The sequence below is a fragment of the Oreochromis aureus genome, linkage group 5 (assembly GCF_013358895.1).
Source record: "Oreochromis aureus strain Israel breed Guangdong linkage group 5, ZZ_aureus, whole genome shotgun sequence".
NCBI classification, from domain to species: Eukaryota; Metazoa; Chordata; class Actinopteri; order Cichliformes; family Cichlidae; genus Oreochromis; species Oreochromis aureus.
Genome location: NC_052946.1, coordinates 15,326,665 through 15,347,982, shown reverse-complemented (window position 1 = coordinate 15,347,982; position 21,318 = coordinate 15,326,665). Strand labels below are relative to the sequence as shown.

General features: G+C 49.1%; 1 protein-coding gene across 1 annotated transcript in view; it reads right to left on the bottom strand.

Annotated features, from left to right (window-relative positions):
* kif21b (kinesin family member 21B) overlaps positions 1-21,318 on the bottom strand; it is a 73,258-nt gene that overhangs the window by 26,755 nt on the left and 25,185 nt on the right. Inside the window, exons 2-25 of the mRNA XM_039612266.1 lie at positions 19,547-19,769; positions 18,053-18,235; positions 16,945-17,094; positions 15,389-15,520; positions 14,892-15,080; positions 14,666-14,781; positions 14,224-14,419; positions 13,207-13,396; positions 13,028-13,091; positions 12,026-12,256; positions 11,178-11,301; positions 10,955-11,093; positions 10,451-10,639; positions 10,164-10,363; positions 9,973-10,080; positions 9,006-9,322; positions 3,484-3,667; positions 2,728-2,931; positions 2,521-2,622; positions 2,046-2,211; positions 1,635-1,695; positions 1,432-1,489; positions 753-997; positions 28-96 (exon numbers count right to left, since the gene is read on the bottom strand). Coding sequence (XP_039468200.1) covers positions 28-96; positions 753-997; positions 1,432-1,489; positions 1,635-1,695; positions 2,046-2,211; positions 2,521-2,622; positions 2,728-2,931; positions 3,484-3,667; positions 9,006-9,322; positions 9,973-10,080; positions 10,164-10,363; positions 10,451-10,639; positions 10,955-11,093; positions 11,178-11,301; positions 12,026-12,256; positions 13,028-13,091; positions 13,207-13,396; positions 14,224-14,419; positions 14,666-14,781; positions 14,892-15,080; positions 15,389-15,520; positions 16,945-17,094; positions 18,053-18,235; positions 19,547-19,769 — 3,840 coding nt within the window. The remainder of the gene's footprint in view (positions 1-27; positions 97-752; positions 998-1,431; positions 1,490-1,634; positions 1,696-2,045; positions 2,212-2,520; positions 2,623-2,727; positions 2,932-3,483; positions 3,668-9,005; positions 9,323-9,972; positions 10,081-10,163; positions 10,364-10,450; positions 10,640-10,954; positions 11,094-11,177; positions 11,302-12,025; positions 12,257-13,027; positions 13,092-13,206; positions 13,397-14,223; positions 14,420-14,665; positions 14,782-14,891; positions 15,081-15,388; positions 15,521-16,944; positions 17,095-18,052; positions 18,236-19,546; positions 19,770-21,318) is intronic.

The following is a 21,318-nucleotide window of genomic DNA, read 5'->3' as shown; positions in this document are numbered from 1 at the left end:
TGCGAGCGAAATGAGCATTACATGTACCTGTACGCACGGTCGTAAGATTTCCTTCTGGTTAGGGGGGAAGTGTCATAGCCCCGAGACTGCCTGGGACTGACACACACAGACAAATGCAAGCAAACTAAGCAAACTTTCAGGGGAGTGCACAGAAAGGATGACAGACATCTAAGTGAACGGTTGGGACTCTATAAGCAGCAGGGTTTATGCAGTTTAAAAGCATTTCTAGCAGCCTAATCTCTTCAAATATCAAATCACACACATCACTGAGGACTCGTGGCATTTTGCCTGACTTGTTTTTGCTGCCACGAAACAGAATAATACCTGATAAACTGCTTTCTATTTTCTGATTTTCAAAAGATGTTTACTTGTGCAGGATTCACAAAATTTGACACATTTTAGTAAATAACTGCAAAAGGAAAACTTTAGCTTATTGATGCTGAAACGCCAAAAAACAGAAATGAATATTAGATTTAGAAACAAAATATCCTCATCATCTGAATTCTGCATGCACTGATTTATATTACATGAAGTGTAGTGACTTTTAAGATGGAAACAATGGCTAAATTATTCACGAGAAGCTAAAAGAGATGGCTCATAAAGTATATATAGTGGATAATGACTTAATGCAATCTGATACAAGATGATAGTACTAGAGCCAATCATTCCTCTCATTAGTCCCACATCCTGATAAGACTTAATGAACAGTCAGGGTTCATCTCAGTTATCACTATTAACTGTCAGTGACTTACAAGGTGTGACCCCTCACAGGCAAGCTGATGGTGCGGGATACCCGGTCCCTGTGATACGGGTCTCTTAATGCCAGGCTGAGCCCAAGGCTCCCCGGAGCCAGACTCAGGCCGTCCTCCTGGATGTCCGTCAGTGAAGCCAGAGACTTGGTGATGTGCTGCGGTTTGCTGCCGGATGAGGGGTCCAGGATTGGGCCGAGGTACTCTGCCGACACCGCCTTCATCTGAGCTGAGAGACGGGGCTCCATCTGGATGAAAAATATTAGCCACTTTTATTACAGAGGACAATAGAAGAAGAAGGATGCTTGGATAGGGAAAAAAAACTGGGGCATGAAATGAAGACAAACACTGACTGTAATTAAGGTGCAAAGGGAGATTATATATACAGCCTGAGAACATCGTTCAGCAGGGAAAAGCACAAAGAAAATAGAAGAAGAGCAGTAAAACAAACACGGCAGAAGTCATTCTAGGTTATTATTCTAGGTCAGCAAGAAGAAATAGAAAAACAAAACTTTAGCAGACTAATAAGAGGGATTTGTGCCAAATGAGGGATCCTTATGCTACTAAGCTTCTGGGAGTCATTTGAAGTGTTTGCTTCTACTGCCACCTCATGGTCACAAACAAGAATGGCACTATGGCATGTGCATAGGGACTAAAAAACCTTATAAGAAACAACACAAACCTGCTGTAATTTTGTTTTGAAGTCATCTTGGCTGTTCGATTCTTTCATCTGAGACACGCTGGAGGCAGAGAGGAAAGATAAATGTGAACGTGCAGAAATCTTTACTGAAATAGATGTGTGTACGAATTTTTAAATGGGTCAGAGCGATGGGTATGAGCCTTATAAGATACGCTGTATGATGTTGTGTAGGAAAGAAAGCTCACCTGCTGTCGGAGGCTTGGCTGAATTCAGAGGGCTCCTCATCTGTGCTCGCGTAACCATTCTCTGGAAGCAAAAAACCATTATGTCTGACGGTGCAACAGGATGCCCTAATGCCACATTCTGCGCCCCTTATTCACCTAAGGCATATATAGTTATCCTACACTAAAACTGAATCCACATATGGTTTTTCTAAGCATCAAAAACGTTATTTTTTATTTTTCTTTATGCTTTACCAAGAGGGAATGGGGCTAAACACAATCCATCTCCTATGATGCTGCTGCTTGCAGCACAGCACTTTCATGTGTGAGAAGAAACTAGAGAAAAGAAAAAGCGGACAACTGTGCAGCTTCTCTACTTTTCATGTCTTCCTTCTCCTTTTTCTCACCACAGGACGCACAGGAGTCCTCTCTTACCCTGCTGTACGTTGTGGATGAGAGCCTGGAGTTCGGGGATGCACTCTGCCTTTTCTCGTAGGGCATCGAGGATCATGTGATTGTGGGACGAGCCAATCACATCTGTCTGTCTCAGCTGACCTTCGAGCAGTCTGATTTGAGCCTCCTTCTGAGCCACCTGCAAACTCTGCAGGAACACGATAAAAGAAAATAGAAAAACAACAACAACAACACAATATTGTAACACTGAACTATTTTAATAGGCTCTCAATCCAGAAACGCAACCCAACAATGTAGTGTGATACAGAGAAACACCACTAGATGGCACTGAAACCATCATTTCATGCATCCACACCTGACTCTAACTTTATGCTGTGATACATTTTCTGACTCTTACTCACTTAAATCTTCTTAAAGCTACACATTTAAGCCTACAGATGTTCTTGTCTTCCTTTACACTTGTCGGTTTTAAAGATCCCCGTGTATGATCGTTTACCTTGTCTATGGAAGCCTTCAGGAAGTGATCCAGCAGGTGGCGCGCTTCAGACAAGGAGCATGAACTGATCACCACTGAGGTGTCCACTGAGTCCAGCTCATCCTGCAGGAACACACACAAACATGAATGTTACTAAAGGCCTGACTCTCCTCATTGCTGGCATGCAGGTCTAAATGCCTGTGCATGGGTATGTTTGCGTCTTCATACCTTGGTCTCCTCTATCTGTACAATGGTGGCCTGGCAGTCAGACAGGCTGTCGTTGATGTAGTCTATATTGGCGTTCAGCACCTCAATATCCTCGTTAATTTCCTGAAGGAGGCGGTCCTCAGCTTCCGGTCCCTCCCCGTCCGCCATCAGCACCTCTCTCTTATGCGAGAGCGCTTCCTGCTGGGCCGTCAGCTCTTCTCGCTTCTGACTCAACAAAAGCACAAATCACCACACAGCAAAAAAAATTAATAAAAATTAAAATTCATAGTTATATTTAACATCTACAGAAGTCATTTCTACATTTGGAATCTTAATTTTCTCTGTTTATCGGAGGCACTAACTGAACAGACGCATTCTGACGCATCTAAACTCTGAGAAAAATCTGACAGAGTTTTAAATTTGATGATTCAAACACAGTAGCTGCAAAAAGTGGTGTGTCAAGCCATATCTGTGAAAAAGGCCGCCCTCCCTCCCACATTTGAACATTTCTTCATCTGCGAGGGAAAGGAGGAAGGAAGCGCCTCACACTCAGTTTCAGTTTTTAACCGACTACAGAAGTCAACGTCAAAAAAGTTGCTGATGCAACCCCCGATGCTCAACTGCTGCTCAACTCTTAAATAACCACAGCGATGTGCCGTACATTTGAGAATTTATAATCCGAAACCTTAAGTCAGTCTCGTGGTGGAAAGAAACTACATCCATCAAACCACACGTAACCCCAGTGACAACATTTTAGCTCTAGCGTGCCATTCCTACCTTGATAAGGCGATCCATGTCAGCTTCCATGTTTGCAATGGTCATTCTCTGCATGACGATGTCCGTGATTCGACGCTCGAGAGCTTGCCACTTCTGACGTGCAGACTTTGAAATGCTGCTGGCTCTGCCTGCAGCTCCACTGTTGCCCAGGCCGGCTGGCTTACGCTGCACCTTCTTTCTACTGCTGGTGATGGACCAAAAACAGGTGACAAATACTGGATAAATAAAATGCCATCGACTCACAATAAGCAGCAATAAATGTCAGGATCTGTGTTGTGGATGAGGGAAGGAGGACCCAAATGCTGGACTCACAGGTAGGTAGGTGAAGGTTGGTATTTATTGCCGATGGAGTGAACAAACAGAACAGAGGTAGGAAACGGCTGGCTGGCTGGCTGGCTGGACGACTGACTGAATGACTGAAGGGCTGACTGAAAGGCTGAATGGCTGGCTGAAAGGCTGAATGGCTGGCTGACTGAGCATGGGCGTAAACAACAACATAACATCACAGGAACATCAATGACACGACACTGGACTGGTTGAACTGAGGAACATAAATACACAGGCTGAATGATGAGTGATTAGAAACCGGTGAGTACACAGCTGAACATAATCTGGCTAATGACACGAGACGAGCTGACACAGGAAAAGCAGGAAGTGAGAACATGGAAGTGGCAAAATAAACTGAACATGAACAAAACTGAAAGCACTGGGTCAACGACCCAGGAACCCTGACAGTACCCCCTTCAAAGGCCGGCACCCGACGGCCAAAAGAAAAAAAACCAGAACAGGGGCGGGCGGAGGGGGCCCAGGACGGAGGGACGGAGTCCACAACAAAAACAGGTCAGGTGGGCGGCCACGCGGCCAGTGGCTGAGCCCGGACAGTTCAGGTGGGCGGCCACGCGGCCAGTGGCTGAGCCCGGACAGTTCAGGTGGGCGGCATTCGGTCCGCGGGCGGCGCGAGGAAGGCGGCGACGCTGAAGTCGGTCCGGCGGGCGGCGCGAGGAAGGCGGCGACGCTGAAGTCGGTCCGGCGGGCGGCGAGGAAGGCGCGGCGGCGGCCACTGAGGAGGTGATCCGGTGGGCGGCGCGCGAGGCGGCGGCGGCCACTGAGGAGGTGATCCGGTGGGCGGCCGCGAGGAAGGCGGCGACGGCCACTGAGGAGGTGATCCGGTGGGCGGCCGCGAGGAAGGCGGCGGTGGCCACTGAGGAGGTCCGGTGGTCGACCACGCTGGCGATGACGTCCAGCTGTTGGCCTGGAAAGTGGCCAGTGATTCCGAGGTGCAGGCTCGGGCGGCGGCGTGGCAGCCGCAGGACCAGGCGAAGCTGAGTCTGGACCAGGCGGAGCGGAAGCCGAGGCCAAGGCTGTGCCAGGCGACTGCATGGGGCCCGGCAGTGATGGAGCAGATGAAGCTGAGGCCGAGGCCGGGCCAGGCGAGGGTGAAGCTGAGGCCGAGGCCGGGCCAGGCGAGGGTGAAGCTGAGGCGAGGCGGGCCAGGCGGTGAAGCTGAGGCCGAGGCCGGGCCAGGCGAGGGTGAAGCTGAGGCCGAGGCCGGGCCAGGCGGGGTGAAGCTGAGGCCGAGGCCGGGCCAGGCGAGGGTGAAGCTGAGGCCGAGGCCGGGCCAGGCGAGGGAAGCTGAAGCTGAGGCCGAGGCCGGGCCAGGCGGCGCGGAAGCCTCTGGCTGGAGACAGGCTGGGCCAGGCGGCGCGAAGCCTCTGGCTGGAGACAGGCTGGGCCAGGCGGCGCGGGAAGCCTCTGGCTGGAGACAGGCAGGGCCAGGAGGCGCGGAAGCCTCTGGCTGGAGACAGGCAGGGCCAGGAGGCGCGGAAGCCTCTGGCTGGAGACAGGCAGGGCCAGGAGGCGCGAAGCCTCTGGCTGGAGACAGGCAGGGCCAGGAGGCGCGGAAGCCTCTGGCTGGAGACAGGCAGGGCCAGGAGGCGCGAAGCCTCTGGCTGGAGACAGGCAGGGCCAGGAGGCGCGGAAGCCTCTGGCTGGAGACAGGCAGGGCCAGGAGGCGCGAAGCCTCTGGCTGGAGACAGGCAGGGCCAGGAGGCGCGGAAGCCTCTGGCTGGAGACAGGCAGGGCCAGGAGGCGCGGAAGCCTCTGGCTGAGGTGCGGCCGGGCCAGCGGGTGCGGAAACCCCTGGCTGAGGTGCGGCCGGGCCAGCGGGTGCGGAAACCCCTGGCTGAGGTGCGGCCGGGCCAGCGGGTGCGGAAACCCCTGGCTGAGTGCGGCCGGGCCAGCGGGTGCGGAAACCCCTGGCTGAGGTGCGGCCGGGCCAGCGGGTGCGAAACCCCTGGCTGAGGTGCGGCCGGGCCAGCGGGTGCGGAAACCCCTGGCTGAGGTGCGGGAGAGCTCACAGCTGGCTCTGGATGCTGTGGCTGCTGGTCTGGGGACTGAACAGGAGAGTGGACTACAGACGGTGAGAGAACGGATGACTGAATAACAGGATGCTGGACGACAGACTGAACTGACTGGACAGGCTGGAGGACAGGTGACTGGGTGACAGCAGGCAACCGGGGAGCAGGGCACTGAGCTACGGGGGCGACTGGACTGACTGGACAGGAGGCGACTGGAGAACGGGGACTGGAGGACAGGAGGAGACTGAACTACAGGAGAGGACTGGAGGACAGAAGGAGACTGAACTACAGGAGAGGACTGGAGGACAGAAGGAGACTGAACTACAGGAGAGGACTGGAGGACAGAAGAGGACTGGACTACAGGAGAGGACTGGACTACAGACTGGGCTGGAGAGGACTGGACTACAGAGAGGACAGGAGAGGACTGGACTACAGACTGGGCTGGAGAGGACTGGACTACAGACTGGGCTGGAGAGGACTGGACTACAGACTGGGCTGGAGAGGACTGGACTACAGACTGGGCTGGAGAGGACTGGACTACAGACTGGGCTGGAGAGGACTGGACTACAGACTGGGCTGGAGAGGACTGGACTACAGACTGGGCTGGAGAGGACTGGACTACAGACTGGGCTGGAGAGGACTGGACTACAGACTGGGCTGGAGAGGACTGGACTACAGACTGAGCTACAGGGGCTGACTGGACAGGGGCTGACTGGACAGGGGCTGACTGGACAGGGGCTGACTGGACAGGGGCTGACTGGACAGGGGCTGACTGGACAGGGGCTGACTGGACAGGGGCTGACTGGACAGGGGCTGACTGGACAGGGGCTGACTGGACAGGGGCTGACTGGACAGGGGCTGACTGGACAGGGGCTGACTGGAGTGGAGCAGGCTGTACTACTGACTGGAGTGGAGCAGGCGACTGAGCTACAGGTGACTGGACGAGAGCAGGTGACTGAGCTACAGGAGACTGGACGAGAGCAGGTGACTGAGCTACAGGAGACTGGGCGAGGCAGGTGACTGAACTACAGGGGAGTGAACTGGCTGGACCGGGAGATGAACAGCAGGTGAGTGGACTGACTGGGCTAGAAGCTGAACAGCAGGTGAGTGGACTGACTGGGCTAGAAGCTGAACAGCAGGTGAGTGGACTGACTGGGCTGGAAGCTGAACAGCCGGTGAGTGAACTGACTGGAGTGGGGATGCTAAGGGATGAATAGAGGTGGGTGAGGCTGACGACGGAGCTGTGGTTGGTGTGGCTGGTGGCTGAGCTATAGACTGTGCTAGTGAGGGAGATAAAGCTATAGCCTGGGCTAGTAACGCTGGTGCCTGAGCAGGAGAAACCTCAGCTAGCTTAACCAGTGATAATGCGAGGCGTGAAAGGCTGGATCAGGAGGTGGATGAAGAGGTGAAGTAGTAGATGGAGAGCTAGCTCTTCCGAGACTCTAGGGAGGTCAGGCTGGGTTCTAGCTGCCTTCAGCCTAGGCGCTGGGACAGGCACGGAGGTGGCTGGACACCAGTCACCCCACCCGAGAACCAGGAGCGGGTGTGTGGAGGTAGGCTGGGTCGCAGCTGCCCTCCTCCTGGGTGCTGGCACAGGTGTGGGTGTAGGCTGGCTGATAGGAGTGGAAATAACAACAGGGTGAGTGATATTGACATGTCTATCGGGATTAAGTCTGGTCCTTCTGCCACCACTATTTACAGTCTTTAACTGAGCTGTCTTTGGGGAAGCAGAGCAGAAAAAAAAGTCTTCCCAGTCCACGTCATCGTCTAAAAGGGAAGTTCCCCATGGATCGGAGATGAGTCTATTATTTACTTTATGTGACGGATCAAATGAGGAAAGTGGCAAACAGTCACTGGGACTCACCGCCGGGAGTTGCTGGGAATAGTCCGTTTTATGACGTGAACGCCGCTTTCTCTGGGAAGAGGAAGCGGGCGGGGTAAACAGATGAGCCTCTGGCGCGGTAGCCTCCGTTGAGCCGAGGTGGGAGGCGTGGCCGCTGTGCCGTGGCGGCGTGGAAGAGCCGGTGAGTGAGGCAGATGGCGTGTGAGCGAGGAGCGGACCCGCGAGAGAGGGAACGGCCGCAGCGCGCGGCGTGAAACGTCCACTCTCCGCGGCGAGTGCTCCGGTGCAGGTGAGGCAGCAGGTGGGGGCAACGCGGCGTCTCGAGGCCCGCCCAGAGCCAGGCGAGTACCCTCGAAGATGTGCTCTTGCTCCGCGAAGAGCCGCTGTTTCCCCTGAGCTTCTCCGTCCAAATGGAGAGCGCTGCCTCCTGCCGCTCGAAAAGGTCCGAGTCCGCTGGGTCCACAACGCGGGTCGTGTCATTCTGTCAGGATCTGTGTTGTGGATGAGGAAGGAGGACCCAAATGCTGGACTCACAGGTAGGTAGGTGAAGGTTGGTATTTATTGCCGATGGAGTGAACAAACAGAACAGAGGTAGGAAACGGCTGGCTGGCTGGCTGGCTGGACGACTGACTGAATGACTGAAGGGCTGACTGAAAGGCTGAATGGCTGGCTGAAAGGCTGAATGGCTGGCTGACTGAACGCAGGCGTAAACAACAACATAACATCACAGGAACATCAATGACACGACACTGGACTGGTTGAACTGAGGAACATAAATACACAGGCTGAATGATGAGTGATTAGAAACCGGTGAGTACACAGCTGAACATAATCTGGCTAATGACACGAGACGAGCTGACACAGGAAAAGCAGGAAGTGAGAACATGGAAGTGGCAAAATAAACTGAACATGAACAAAACTGAAAGCACTGGGTCAACGACCCAGGAACCCTGACAATAAAGGTGTGTCATGTATTATATTAAAATCTGTATTCACTGATCTGTCTGCTTTCCCAGGTGTTGGGTTGCTAGTCTAATTATTACATCACTTCCTCACACTATAAAACTCAATCCCGACATCATCTTTCTGCCAGCCTTCTTTAAACCGATCGCCCTCCGCTCTTCATCTTTCAGACTCCTCTGTGCGACCCACCTCCGCCCTATCTCCGCCTCATACAAGTGTCTTCATCCAAGCCTCCATCTTATCTTTATCACCACCACCAGCGCCTGGACTCTGGGTGGTGCTAACTGAGCTTTTATTTTTTCATTCTAATTTTATTCAGCTCAGTCCAAGGACAGTATCATAACATCTCGTCGTCTTACCCGATGACCCGTGTTCCGTCCATGCTGCCCTCGCTCTCTCCCAGATATCCGTACACGCTGTTCTTGTTGTTCCACTGCCGCACCAGCCCGCTTACGGTCCTCGCAGTCTCGGGCTCGGAGCTGCTCGCCGTGGTGCTGGCTGATAACTCAGCTCCGGAGTCCGTAACCGGGGGAGTCTGGTTCCAGCGGGCCACTCGTCCAGCCACTCGATCTGACATAGGTTTGGCCAGGCGCCGCAGGGCGGTCACCTCCTGAGTCTTCCTGCGCAGCACCAGCTCCTGCTGCCGCTTCTGAGACTCCAGCGCGCGGATCTGGTACTGATGGAGAAAAAAACACAACCTTTTTTATAAAATTCATCACTTTTTAAAAAGGAAATGCTTTTCAGTTGCCTTTGAGATCCCTGAGCTGAATGGGATTACTCGTCACACAACAGGTTTGCAAAGTGTTGATCACGAAGGGATTTTAAGACTTAAGATGAAAATCGAAATAAAAGGATTATGAATGCTGCCCACGGTATGACAGCGTAACGGCTTTTTATGCTCATTAACGAGCCCTCTTCCCTCTTCTCCAGGGAAGCCAAAAAAAAAGATGGAAGTTAATGCTTGCAGAGGATGCACTAATCTTAAAAAAACAGAATAATACCAGAAGTACGTGTTTAGTATTTACATAATCCAGCACTCAAGTTTTCAGTGTGCCAGCCTACAGATGGGGCTCTGACTCTACATTTACATCCATATGCATTGTGCATACAAATTCACCTACATTTAATTGGATACAGCAGATAACACTTAAATTTCTGCCACGATGACAGTAACAGCAACATATTTAACCTGGCTTGTATAGATGTTATATCTGTGTTTGTGCTAATTCTCCCAATAAATCCCAAATAATTCTGCTGCTCACCTGAAAACTCACATTTGCAATGCTAAATATAAAACACACGCACAAGAGGTCAGATGCTGCTAACCTCTTGTCGGCGCTGCTCCTTCTTTAGCTGGGCTATCTCACGGTTTCTCTTCGCCTCTACCATCCTCCTCCTCTGCTGCTCCTCCTTCATCTGCTTCATCAGCGCCACCTGAAAATGGCAGAAAACACTGGTGATCGCACAACATCCTTCCCTTCTTTCCTCCACACAGACTTCCAGCAGCCCCCTCTTACCTTGGCCTTCTTCATCTCGTTGACCTCGCCCTGGAGCTTCTTCAGCTCCCGTTCGTACCTCCCCTGGTTCTTGAGGAGGCGTGCGTGCTCCTTCTGTGCCGTCTGTAGCTTGAGCAGGTCGCGATTCATCTCCTTGAGGCGTTTCTCGTACTCCTGCTTGATCCGGTTGGCCTTCTCCTCCGTGTAGTTCTCCATGGTCACTGCACAACCGTGTAACAACGTTAACGAGCCGTAGCCGACACCTCGCGTGACACTTTACACTCACGGAGCAACTTAACTAAACTCACTGAGGTTCTGCAGCACACGATCTCTCTCCAGCTGCGTGTCTCTGATCTTGTTTTGCAGCAGGATGAGCTTCTCCTCGTACTGCAGTTTTAGCATCAGCAGCCTCCGCTGGCTGTTCTCCAGCTCATCTATCAGCTTCTGCTTGATCTCAATCTCGCAGGTCAGGTCTGCCAGGTCCGCCTGGAAGTTGGCTGCAGGTTGAGGAGTTTTGAGAGAGGTTGTAAACCAAACTGCACCATTTGTGTGTGTGTTTCGTATACAACTGTGTATTAAGAAATATGTTAAAAAAAAAAAGGCTTCTTTTTGCAAACTTTCCATCAAGATGCGAATTCATTTCTGCTCTTTTTACACTAAAAACATCTTTATCTTTACTGTGAATCATCTCTCACAGCAGATGATGTCCTGACAGAAAGAACAGCTGATAAAAAGGGGCAAGCTGTAAATCCACAGGGACAAAGAGTGAAAACAGTGGTGTCATTTCATAACAGCAGCTGTCAGGACCACACCTTTCTCATCCGAGTCTGAGTCCGAATCCACCAGGCTCTCATCACTGTCAAAGTCATCCTCTTCCTCCCTACCCTCCTCTTCGTCCTCCCCCTCGTCGTCATCACAGCCACTCTCCTCCTGCAGTGGAGACATGATTTCCTGCGCACACGGAGAAACGCATAAACGATCAGACTCATTATGGTCACTTCAAAGCTGGCGATTGCCGATTCGTGCGGGTCTTACCTCGGTGTAATTCTCATCTGAATCGATCTCTCCGTTCTGCCCGTTCTCCCTGCCCTGCCCGTTCTCGCCGTTCTCCTGAGTGTGCAGCTTTACTCGTTTCTTCAGACCTTTCTCCAACTCTGGGCTGAAGGAGAAGAGCATGCATGTCAAGCCAGGTACTGTCAGGCATGGGATTCTCCACAAAGATCACTTCACCTTCAGCGCTATACCAGATGGCTTTTGCCCCGCAGAAACACTCCCCTGAGTGTAACTAAGACCGTGCACACTCTGACATCCCTTATTGTGCTCTGGGAGTTTTGCCAAGTAATATGTTTACTGCAAAATCAACCATCAAAAGTCATTAAGCAAACTCTTCTTCACCTTGTCTACCATCATTGCCCCTTTAGCTCTTGAGTTTTAGTGCCAGTTTTATTATCTCCTTTGCTCCCTCTTCTACAAACTTATCAGCCATCCCAGCTCTAAATTCCCATCTTCCTCCATTTCTCTGCCATTAGGCCTCAATTAGCCTGTTAGGCTGTGTACTCTTCTCTCTCGTGACCCAGTAGCCGACTGACTAAGACCTTTCTGTGTCCAAGCCAGCGTTACAGCTCAGCATTGGCAGCATACCAACTCTTTTCAGACGCTGGCAGCCCCCAAGTCCTAATTTACTTGTGATGTCGGGCTTAAAGAGAAAAGTAATGAGGAAGGGAGAAAATATATGGTCAGGAAATATTTCACAATCATCACCGTCCTTTCAAACCAGCTTTTAAAATCTTAACAGGTTCGTATGAGGCATAAATTGAGCTATTAGATATTATATTTGCATAAAACAGAGATGTTTGGAGGTCTACATGTCCTCTGCTCCTCACCTCATCCTCCTCTGCCTCCTCTCTTTCTTCTTCAGTCTCTCGATATCCAGCTTGGCCCGGCGTAGCACATCCGTCATCTCCGCCTCCATAGACATGGGAGCAGGCGAAGAACCCGGGGGGTGACCAGGGGCGGGGCTGAGAGTGGAGGTGGGGAACGGGGAACGAGAGGAGAGCCGGCCCACTTGTCGCCGTAACGACTCGTTCATGGACTCGCTCTCGAGAAGTTTGGTTCTGACAAAGGTGGAAGAGAACGACAGAAAGAGGCAACAGAGGTGTTCATTCATGAATTTTATTACAACAGCAATAAGCAATACAGGAGGGAAAACTAAATAGATAATCATACATAAGTGTCCCACAGTAAACCCCTTAATTAGTACACTTTTCCCTGCTGTGGGAAGTCAAAAAGCTGTGAAACACAGTAAAAATAAATATTGATGTCACACGTATATGCAGTATGTAATTTGACTATCACTCTCATATTAAGCCCCAAACTGTAGTGACACACTTGCAGCGTACCGTCGCTGACTTTAATAGACCGGCCCAGCGGGCGCTCACAGCTTGCAGAGAGAAGAGGAGAAGCAACTGAACTGAAGCTGAACTGCACCACAGTGAGTGACTCAGCCGAACTAAGTGGGTTTCTGTAAGAAGTGGGTCCCTCCAGGTGTGTAAGAACTTGATGCAGCTACAGAAAAGTCTAACTCGTTCACCGTAGGCACCTTACTATAGTCAGCTCAAAGCCTGTGGAGAAGCTGAGGCTGTGGTACAGTTCACAAAAGCCTCTCATGGAAAAAGATTTAGTTCCATTATATTTAATCAAAGAAACATCTCCAAAGAATCTAGATGGATAAACAGAACTACAGGAAAGACACAATTATGATTTGGGGATAAGCAGCTACTTAAAATACCACAGTTATCACAGTAAATACCAATCGCTGTTAGTCTGCTACTGGTTTGAGTGACCACTGGTCAGGCATAGTTGCATAATGATACTCAGGCTCTTACCTGAGTTCTTCAACCTCTCGGATATAGTTCTGTATTAGAGTCCCGATCTCCTCATTGCCCTCGCCTGGATGATCAAAAGTAAACGCACTCAGATCACGGAAAATGCAGTTAATTTAAAAAAAACAAACATCATCATTACAGAGGCCGAGCTCATCCGATTAAGAATCTCTCTCACGTACTTGACTTGGCGAGCAGAGTGCTGACCTCATTGGCCAGCAGATGCGTTACGCGTGAGTTGAGGTGGTCGATGGTCTCCTGCATTGCTTTCACCCTGAGACGCAGGGTGTCATTTTCTCTCTGCAACATGGTGTTCTCCTGGTACAGGTCACTGTAGCCCTCTGACCCTTCCTCACAGGCTACACGCTTCCCCTGCACAGAGCAGACGGTTGGCACGGTCAACAAATGCTTTGGCGTCCAAGGGTCAAAGGGCAGACGTGAAAAAACAAACTCAACCTAAATTTACGCTCATACAAATACGCCACGCTGCAGCCCAAACAAACAAAGTGCTGTTATTTACAATGACCGTGGCTCTACAGCGATGTATTGTTGCGTTTTCAGTGATTAACGCTGAAAAAATCCCGTTGTTTCCCCCCTTCCAACAGACAGTCACTGTTAACCGCTGCTCACAGCCATTAACTCCACTCATCCGCCGCTTCATTACTTCCACACTCAAGTCACATCGCATCCCTTATTACCACATCGAGGTCAGCTTGCCATCCCTCAGCGCAGTCACTTCCCTGTAAGTGTGGTAACCCTTTTAGTCACGTAATAACGCAACAACAGAGCTAAAGGATCACTTGTTTCTTACCCCAGAGGTCAAAACTGATGAAAAAGTGGTCTGTCTTTCTCTCCTCATTTCTTCTCACAGTTCTCATATTATCCTTCATGCAGTTTACACTCAAGCTGAAACATCGATTTGTCCCTACATTACACTGTAAAATGCTGACAAGTGATGTGTGTGTTCCAGTAATGATCTTTAATTTGATATATCTGCAGCAAGCACGGCCTCTCCTTTTATTACTTACCGTCTGATATCATTCTCCCTTACTCCATTAGTCTGTCTTCTTCTGCTTACACGCTATTCTCAGTTTCATCCATCTTTGCCCCGCACATACCCCCTCACTAACTACATCACCAGCACGCAGCTACATCCTATTGCTCTTCCTCTGGGCTCATCCCACCCCCCCATCGCTCACCGCCTTGTACTCCATCAGCTCCATCTGAAGTCGGGCTATCTCGGCGCGCAGGGCGCTGATCTGCTGGCTCGTCTTGTCTTGGTTCACCATCACCTTGTTCTTGATGTTTCGGGCGCGATTGGCGTACTTCAGCGTGTTCAGCGTCTCCATGAAGTCCCGGTCTGACGGGCTGACGCAGGCGATCATGACCGTACGACTGAGGGAAAAAGAAAACACGGAGGCCGTCGGTAAATGTGCACGCGCAGAGTAATAGTGTGGTTGTGTTTGGTTGTCATGGTTGTTACACGTTGTTGTGGAAATAACCTGATTAAGTAACTCACCAATCATTTCAGCTGCAAAAAAACTCCTTTTTGTGTCACCAAAACTTAGATTCTTCTGAATATTACATCTTTTTCCAACAAATACAACTTCTTCACATGTGTGTGTCTGTACGTGCTTATACCTGTTTCCTCCCAGCGAGTCCTGAAGCAGTCGGGTAAGTTTGGAGTCTCGGTATGGGACGTGTCCGCCCTTCTTGGTCTGATCGCCTAAAGCACTGATCACATTTCCCAGAGCCAGCTAGCAGAGGTGCAAAGACACACAAGAAGAAGATGTGATCTAAGCATGCACAATTATTTCTTTTGTATACAGATTTACAATCTTACACTGGCGATCCCTGCCTGACTTACAAGTCCACAATTAATAGAGATTCCCTCGCGGGCTCTGTCTCCTGTAGCGCCTGTGCGTTTCAGCCTCTCGGAGCCAGCCAGGTCCACAAAGTGAAACTTGGCCATCAGTGTCTCATACTCTGGCTGGGCGATCGGGCCAGACTCCACACCACCGTTCAGCTCTCCATTCTGCCCTCCTCCACCGTTCTGCTAAGAAACCAACAAACACAGGGAAGCAGGTTGCTGAGTTACTGTTTCTTACTTTAAATCATTTAATCCCTCTGAACGATGCAGAATTATTTATGTTTCACTTCCACTCTGCGCATCATCATATGTGACTTTTCTTTTTACTCTTCCTAAAAAGTCACGTTTCCTATTAGCTTATCGTTTTCCGTCTCCTCCGGCTAACAGCCGACAGGTTTTCATATAACCGGATGATGACAAAGTTGTAATAACTCTAAATACCTCTCTCGTGTGTTTGTTTCTCTCATTCTTTCCACCACCCACTGCAAACTCACCATTTGCTGCTGACAGACTCGCATCTGACAGAGGTGGATGGTGAAGATGGCGTGCGAGCGGGAGCTCTGGGCGTTCATCTGAGTGCTGGCAGTGGTGCGGGACAGAGCGCCGAGTTTCAGGCACTGCAGCAACTGCAGCACACACACACAAACACATTATACACGACATTTGGTTACTTTTATTGGAAAGTAAGAAACCTCCTGACTTACGCATGCAGACTGAGAAACAAAAACAAATGCATGTTGACATCACGCCAAAGTTTCTTTATAAGTACCCATGAGTATGATCACGTCTTGTTTTAAGAAGACGCTCTCAGCTTCCTGGAAGAGTTCAGCATTTCCCACAGAGATGTTCTTGTCATCACCGCTCGCTTAAGCGCTAGCATTTCATTAACCTTTACGTTTCCTTTCCCTGCCCTCTCTGCTGCTGGGTCCTCCCCTCACTCTTTATCCTAACCTGCCTAAATCCTGTCTTCCTCAGCTGACTCCATCACTGCCAGACTTCCATCTCGTCCCTGTTACCCTGCTTTGACATTTTCTGTCTTCTTCTTCTCTCCCACAGGAGCACCCTCCCGTCTCTCAGCCGTCTGACTTTAATGCAAATAAAATTCAGCCTTTCTTCCTCTTTCTCACTGCGTCTTTTAACACTTGCTGACATCATTCTTTCTCTTTCCCACCTTTAGAAAAAAACTGAGTAACCACAACCACAACTGCTTTGTCCAAGTCAGTGTTTTAGTGTAGCTCTTCCCCTAAACAAACACCTTTTTTCTGTGTATCTTGTGACCAAAGATTCCTCGTGTCCTAATGGGCCTTTCGAATTCCTTCTTCCTCCACACTGTCAGTGCTCTGCGGTTTCCTTTCTCGTCAGCTGTGACACATTTCTCATATGTGACTGTAAACAAGCCAGCCTCTCAAGAAGGAAGCTAAACTTCATAACATAAATAGCCCCATGGGTTTAAAAATTGACGTCGGTCAATGCAGCAAAATAGAGCCCAGTCTCCCTTGTTATCTCTGACCTCTTTGTTGTTTATGAAGACGGACCACCAGATGGTTCTTGGCAGTTCACACTCCCATCCTTCCCCTCACCCCAGTCAGAGCTAATTCGTGTCTTCACAGTGAATACTTTCCGATGTAATATCGCTCATCACTGTACAGTCATGGGAGACTTGACTTCTGCACTTTCTGGTTCATTTAAAGTTGTTATATCAACCACCGAAGTGTAAAAAGTGGTTATTTGGTTCAAGATTTTGCATGATAATCTGAACATTTTTAAAATATACACTTAATGATTGAATTATTAAAAGGTTTAATCACTGTTGGTAAATACTGATACACAGATAGACGCTGAACTGTAAGGGGATCCGGTTGCTCTGTTATGCTGTGGGAGGTATTATGCTGGGATGGTTTCGGTCTACTTATCCTTTGAAGGAAGGGCAGAAATCAGAATGATGTCACATTTATCTGATGACGAAAGCCTTATAGCCATCTGAGCTGTAGCTGTTGGCAGAAATGTGAAAACTTCCCAATCACAGCTCCAGCTGCACTCACAGACCCACCTCGTCCTCTGATTGCACCAGCCTGGAAGTGACTCCAGTGGTGTAGATGCTGCCACTGGAGTCCTCGTGGATCTTTATGGTGGACTTCCTACCGCGACTCTCTGGATCTCTGGTTCCATCAAACAAGTCCAAGATCTCTTCATTGTACAGCTGCAAGGAGCAGAACAAGCACACGTTAAGGCCTATCGCACCTCGTACAATTCGTACAAGCTCAGTGCAAGGATGACCCCCTCTGCTCAAAATGATTGTGCACCTCATAAAACTCAACTATTTTGTTCTATTAAACTGATTTCTAGTTTCATATTTCCACACAGCTCTGCAGCCACAGAGGTCAACGTGATGACAGCTCAGAAACCTTTGAGGACAAGGGTCAAAGAGGTCAGCTGAAAGCTCAGCTGCTCCCACCTAGTGCTAAATGCACACACACACACACACACACACACACACACACACACACACACACACACACACACTCGCCCATCTGTTCACCATCAAAGAAGATAACCTTTTGACCTGAAGCCCACAGAAAAGACACTAATAGTGAGAAGCGGGAACGCAGACAAAAGAAGGAAAAGAAAAATGGACAGAAAATGATTTTATTTTGAAATTTGAATTTCTATTACATTGTAATTATTATTACGCTGTTCAGTTCTCTCTCTTCCCCACACATACACAAACACACACACGCAGTAGTAATGTCCCCTAAATAAAACCCAAACATTTGCCTGCCAGAAGCCCCCAGAGGAAATAATTACTCGTATATTATCTAATTTCTCCTACGCAAGCGTCCCTCCTTCCCTCCCATTCCTTGCACTTATCCATCTTCTCCCGCACAGTGATGAGGAATAATGTCAGAGGTAATGGACAGCATTAATCAGGACCAACAATGCACAAGCAGACATTCACGCTCATCTGTCTTCAGGTTGTCACTTCCTGTTTACAGAAGCGGGTCTGATCTTGTCGTCTCCCCCACTTTGTCCCATCTGGTTGGAGTTAATATGGACCAGCATACACAAAAACGCACACGCGCACTTACATAATGGCAGCAGGAATATCAATACAGCATTGTATGAGTGTCAAATAGAGTAACAATGTGAGCGCTGCCTACCTCCAGGAACTGGGCGCTGACTTTAAAGTCCGGGGGCTGGGTGCCGGCCTCCTGGGCGAGCATCCTCCTGGCCTGGATCCCCTCAAACAGCTGATGAACAGCCCGCGGGATTATGCCCTGGTCCTGTGGGCTCAGGTTTACGTCGAAACCCGTCCCCATGGTGTACGTCTTCCCTGAGCCCGTCTGTAAAATGATTCACCAGTGATTCATCACCCCCAGCCTCATTCCTTATTTATGTACATTAACAAGGTTTCACACACATTCACTGTAGTTAATTAAAATCAGTAAACCGTGAGTCAATGTGCATGACTATGCTCGCTGCACGGGTGTGTGTACAGACATGTGCATGTTTCTGCTTTGTTGTTCTTTTATCTATTATGTCAGCTACAACAATTCACCTGCTCTCGCTCACTTATATTTGATATGAAACATATGTAACGCTGAATGACTTGAAAGACCCTTTAATTCATGCAAGTCATGTCTGCCCAGGACTTTAATTACATTTGAAGGGTAACAGAGCCCATGCATGAACTGCAACATGTCTTTCTTTGTCTTTTTGTAAGTGAAATGGGTAAGGCACTTGATGATTTATTTATTTTTTTGTGCATCTGTGATCAGTTCACTAGGATTCAGTTGCCTTGCTCTTATTTTGAAAGCTCAGATACTACCCCGGCCCTTTCCCTCAGGTTGTGACATGAGGCCAGGTTGCCGGCTGTTGGAGCAGCCCTCAGTATCATTCAGCTGCTTCTCAGGAGAGGATCTCGCCCTGAGGTCAGACAAAGATTTTTGGTTATGCAAACCAAATAACTACTCTGAGCAGAACCTGGAGCAGGGATGGCAAACTGGGCAAGGTGGCGCTACGCCAAGGTAAAGGAGGATGCAGAGAAAAACGGCGACTACCATTGTGTGTGACTTTTAAACCTACCACCTACGACTTACACATTTTGCCTGCTACATTTACTTTGCAGTTCCCTACAAGAGCCCAATGTCTGAATAAAATCCTTAATGGGAAAATTTTAAAATAGTTTGTTTGATTTTACTTTTTCATATTTAAATAAAATAGTGACTAAATTACAAAATAAGAGGTAAATAAGAAAGACTTCAAATTCTCTGTGAATTATTCATTAAAAAACACCTCTAATGTAATTGTACATTTCTGAGCTTCTCCTGCTTCGGGCCTTACTGAATGGAAGACTCAATAGTCTTATTCAGTCTCAGTGTAATATTTCAGAAGCATCACAACATCTTGATGTACGAGTTATCTTTTATTACAGTCTTCTAACGGCATTCTGTGGCCGTGGCAGAGAGATAACTCATCTCTATAAATATTCTAGTCTCCCTCTTTGTCAGAAAGCATGCAGACTGCTGTCGTGCTGCCTGCACTGCTGTTTGACCCCTTTGTGAAGGAAAATAAAGCTCATAAAGACAACCTGGCTGCGTGCGCCTCAGTTTATTTCAGATTTCCTTAACGGAATCCAAGCGTCTGTGTCATACCTGACCGTAAGCGAACACGGTGGCATTGTAGCCCTCGAAGCAGCCCTCAATGAGCTTGTACACGCAGGTCTGGTAGATGTGGGGCTGCTCTGAGTCAATGTCGAACACAAAGTCATAGGTGAAGGCCTTGTCCTTTCCCAGGAGGACTTGAGGCTCTCCGGGTGTGACCAGCGTGCACACGTGGCAGCCTTCTATCTTCTCTTTGGCCATCTGAGGACGAATCCTGAGAGACGACAACAGAAAGGGAAAGAGAGAAATCATTAGTACATTTATGAAACTGTTACATCGATTTAAAACGTAAAATGACTTGGCGGCTGCACAAGTGGCTGTCAGGCAACTCAGCAAGACAGGCCGCTGATTGTTACAGAGCCTGAATTATTTTAATGCTTTAATGCATCGTGCAGATAAAGCTTGAGATTCTGATCCCACATGGTGCACTGGAAACAAAGAACAGTGAGAATACGAGAGCGCACAGAGTGGGCATAAAGTGAACTGTTCTAAGAGCAGGACCACTGATGTTGGCACACCATACAAGCTCTTAAAGCCATCAACAGTGGCTGTTAATCCTTCATCTAAAGACTCTGCTGGGTTTTCCTTCCTGACAGGTAGTTCACTGCAGTTAATTGCTTTTACCTGAGATCCCAGCTTCAAAATAATCCATGATTAGATGAGTCTGAAAGGAGGCAGCCGCAGCTCCAGAACGTCTTACGAACTCGCTGACAGCTCGAGGACCGAGTATTTAAGTTTAGGAACATTTTCACTTCCTTGCTGGCAGAAGAGCAGAAACCCAGACAAGCGAGACCGTTGTTTAATTAAGATGAAGCCTTTAAGGACGTGACAGTGCTGCAGTGCTGATTAATCGTGAGAAAACACCAAACAGAAATGTTGCTCTTGCATAATGCAAGTACATAAAACAGATGATTTTCCAGGCGCCCTGTTAATCTCGTGCTTTCAGAGGTACAATATGGACACAGTAGGGAGGTAATCACTTTAAGCTGCGCAAAAAGCCATGAGGCAGCAGTATCAGAGCAGTAGGTCCACCTCTTCACATGCTAAGTCCCCCCACCCGACTCAATCTTTAGGGGATGCAAATCAACTCCCCCACACACCAAGACTGCACAAGAGACTCCCTATGGGATGCGGCAACAAAGACACACACACATAATGTATAAAACGAGAGAAATCCCCAACCACATCCAGCTGCGGCGGGATGCTCCGCAAACCACAAAAACACATGCACACACACACACACACACACACACACACACTAAGACTCTGGAAACAAATGCTGTACACATGCAGTTCAAAAACAACCCTACTGTACACATGCAGTTCACACATTGCTCTCAAGCGAGCACCCCACCCACTGCTAACACACAGAGTTACACGTCTGCGCACACAGGGGCAGCTTTCTGGCCATCTTTCAGGCCTCGAGGCCCCGCAGAGAGTCTTCCAGGAAGAAATGAAAGCTATTAGAAGAAGTCCACAGCAGCACACGTTAGCCCAGATAGCCTTATGACAAAGAGCAGCTTGCAGACAGACGAGCTCCTTTTATGACTGGATGTGACCTTGACCCGGAGGTTAATGTATCTAAAACCACAGATCTCGCAATGAACGCTGCTTAAAGCAATTATTAACATGAAGTGGTTGCAGCAGAAGGGGAGCGCACTCGGTCCCCACGATGGATTTCACAGCAACACAGCGGCGCGTGTGAGCTGCAGCTGTGTCATGAAAAGAGAAGAAAAGCTTTCTTTTTGCTTCTTCTCTCTATT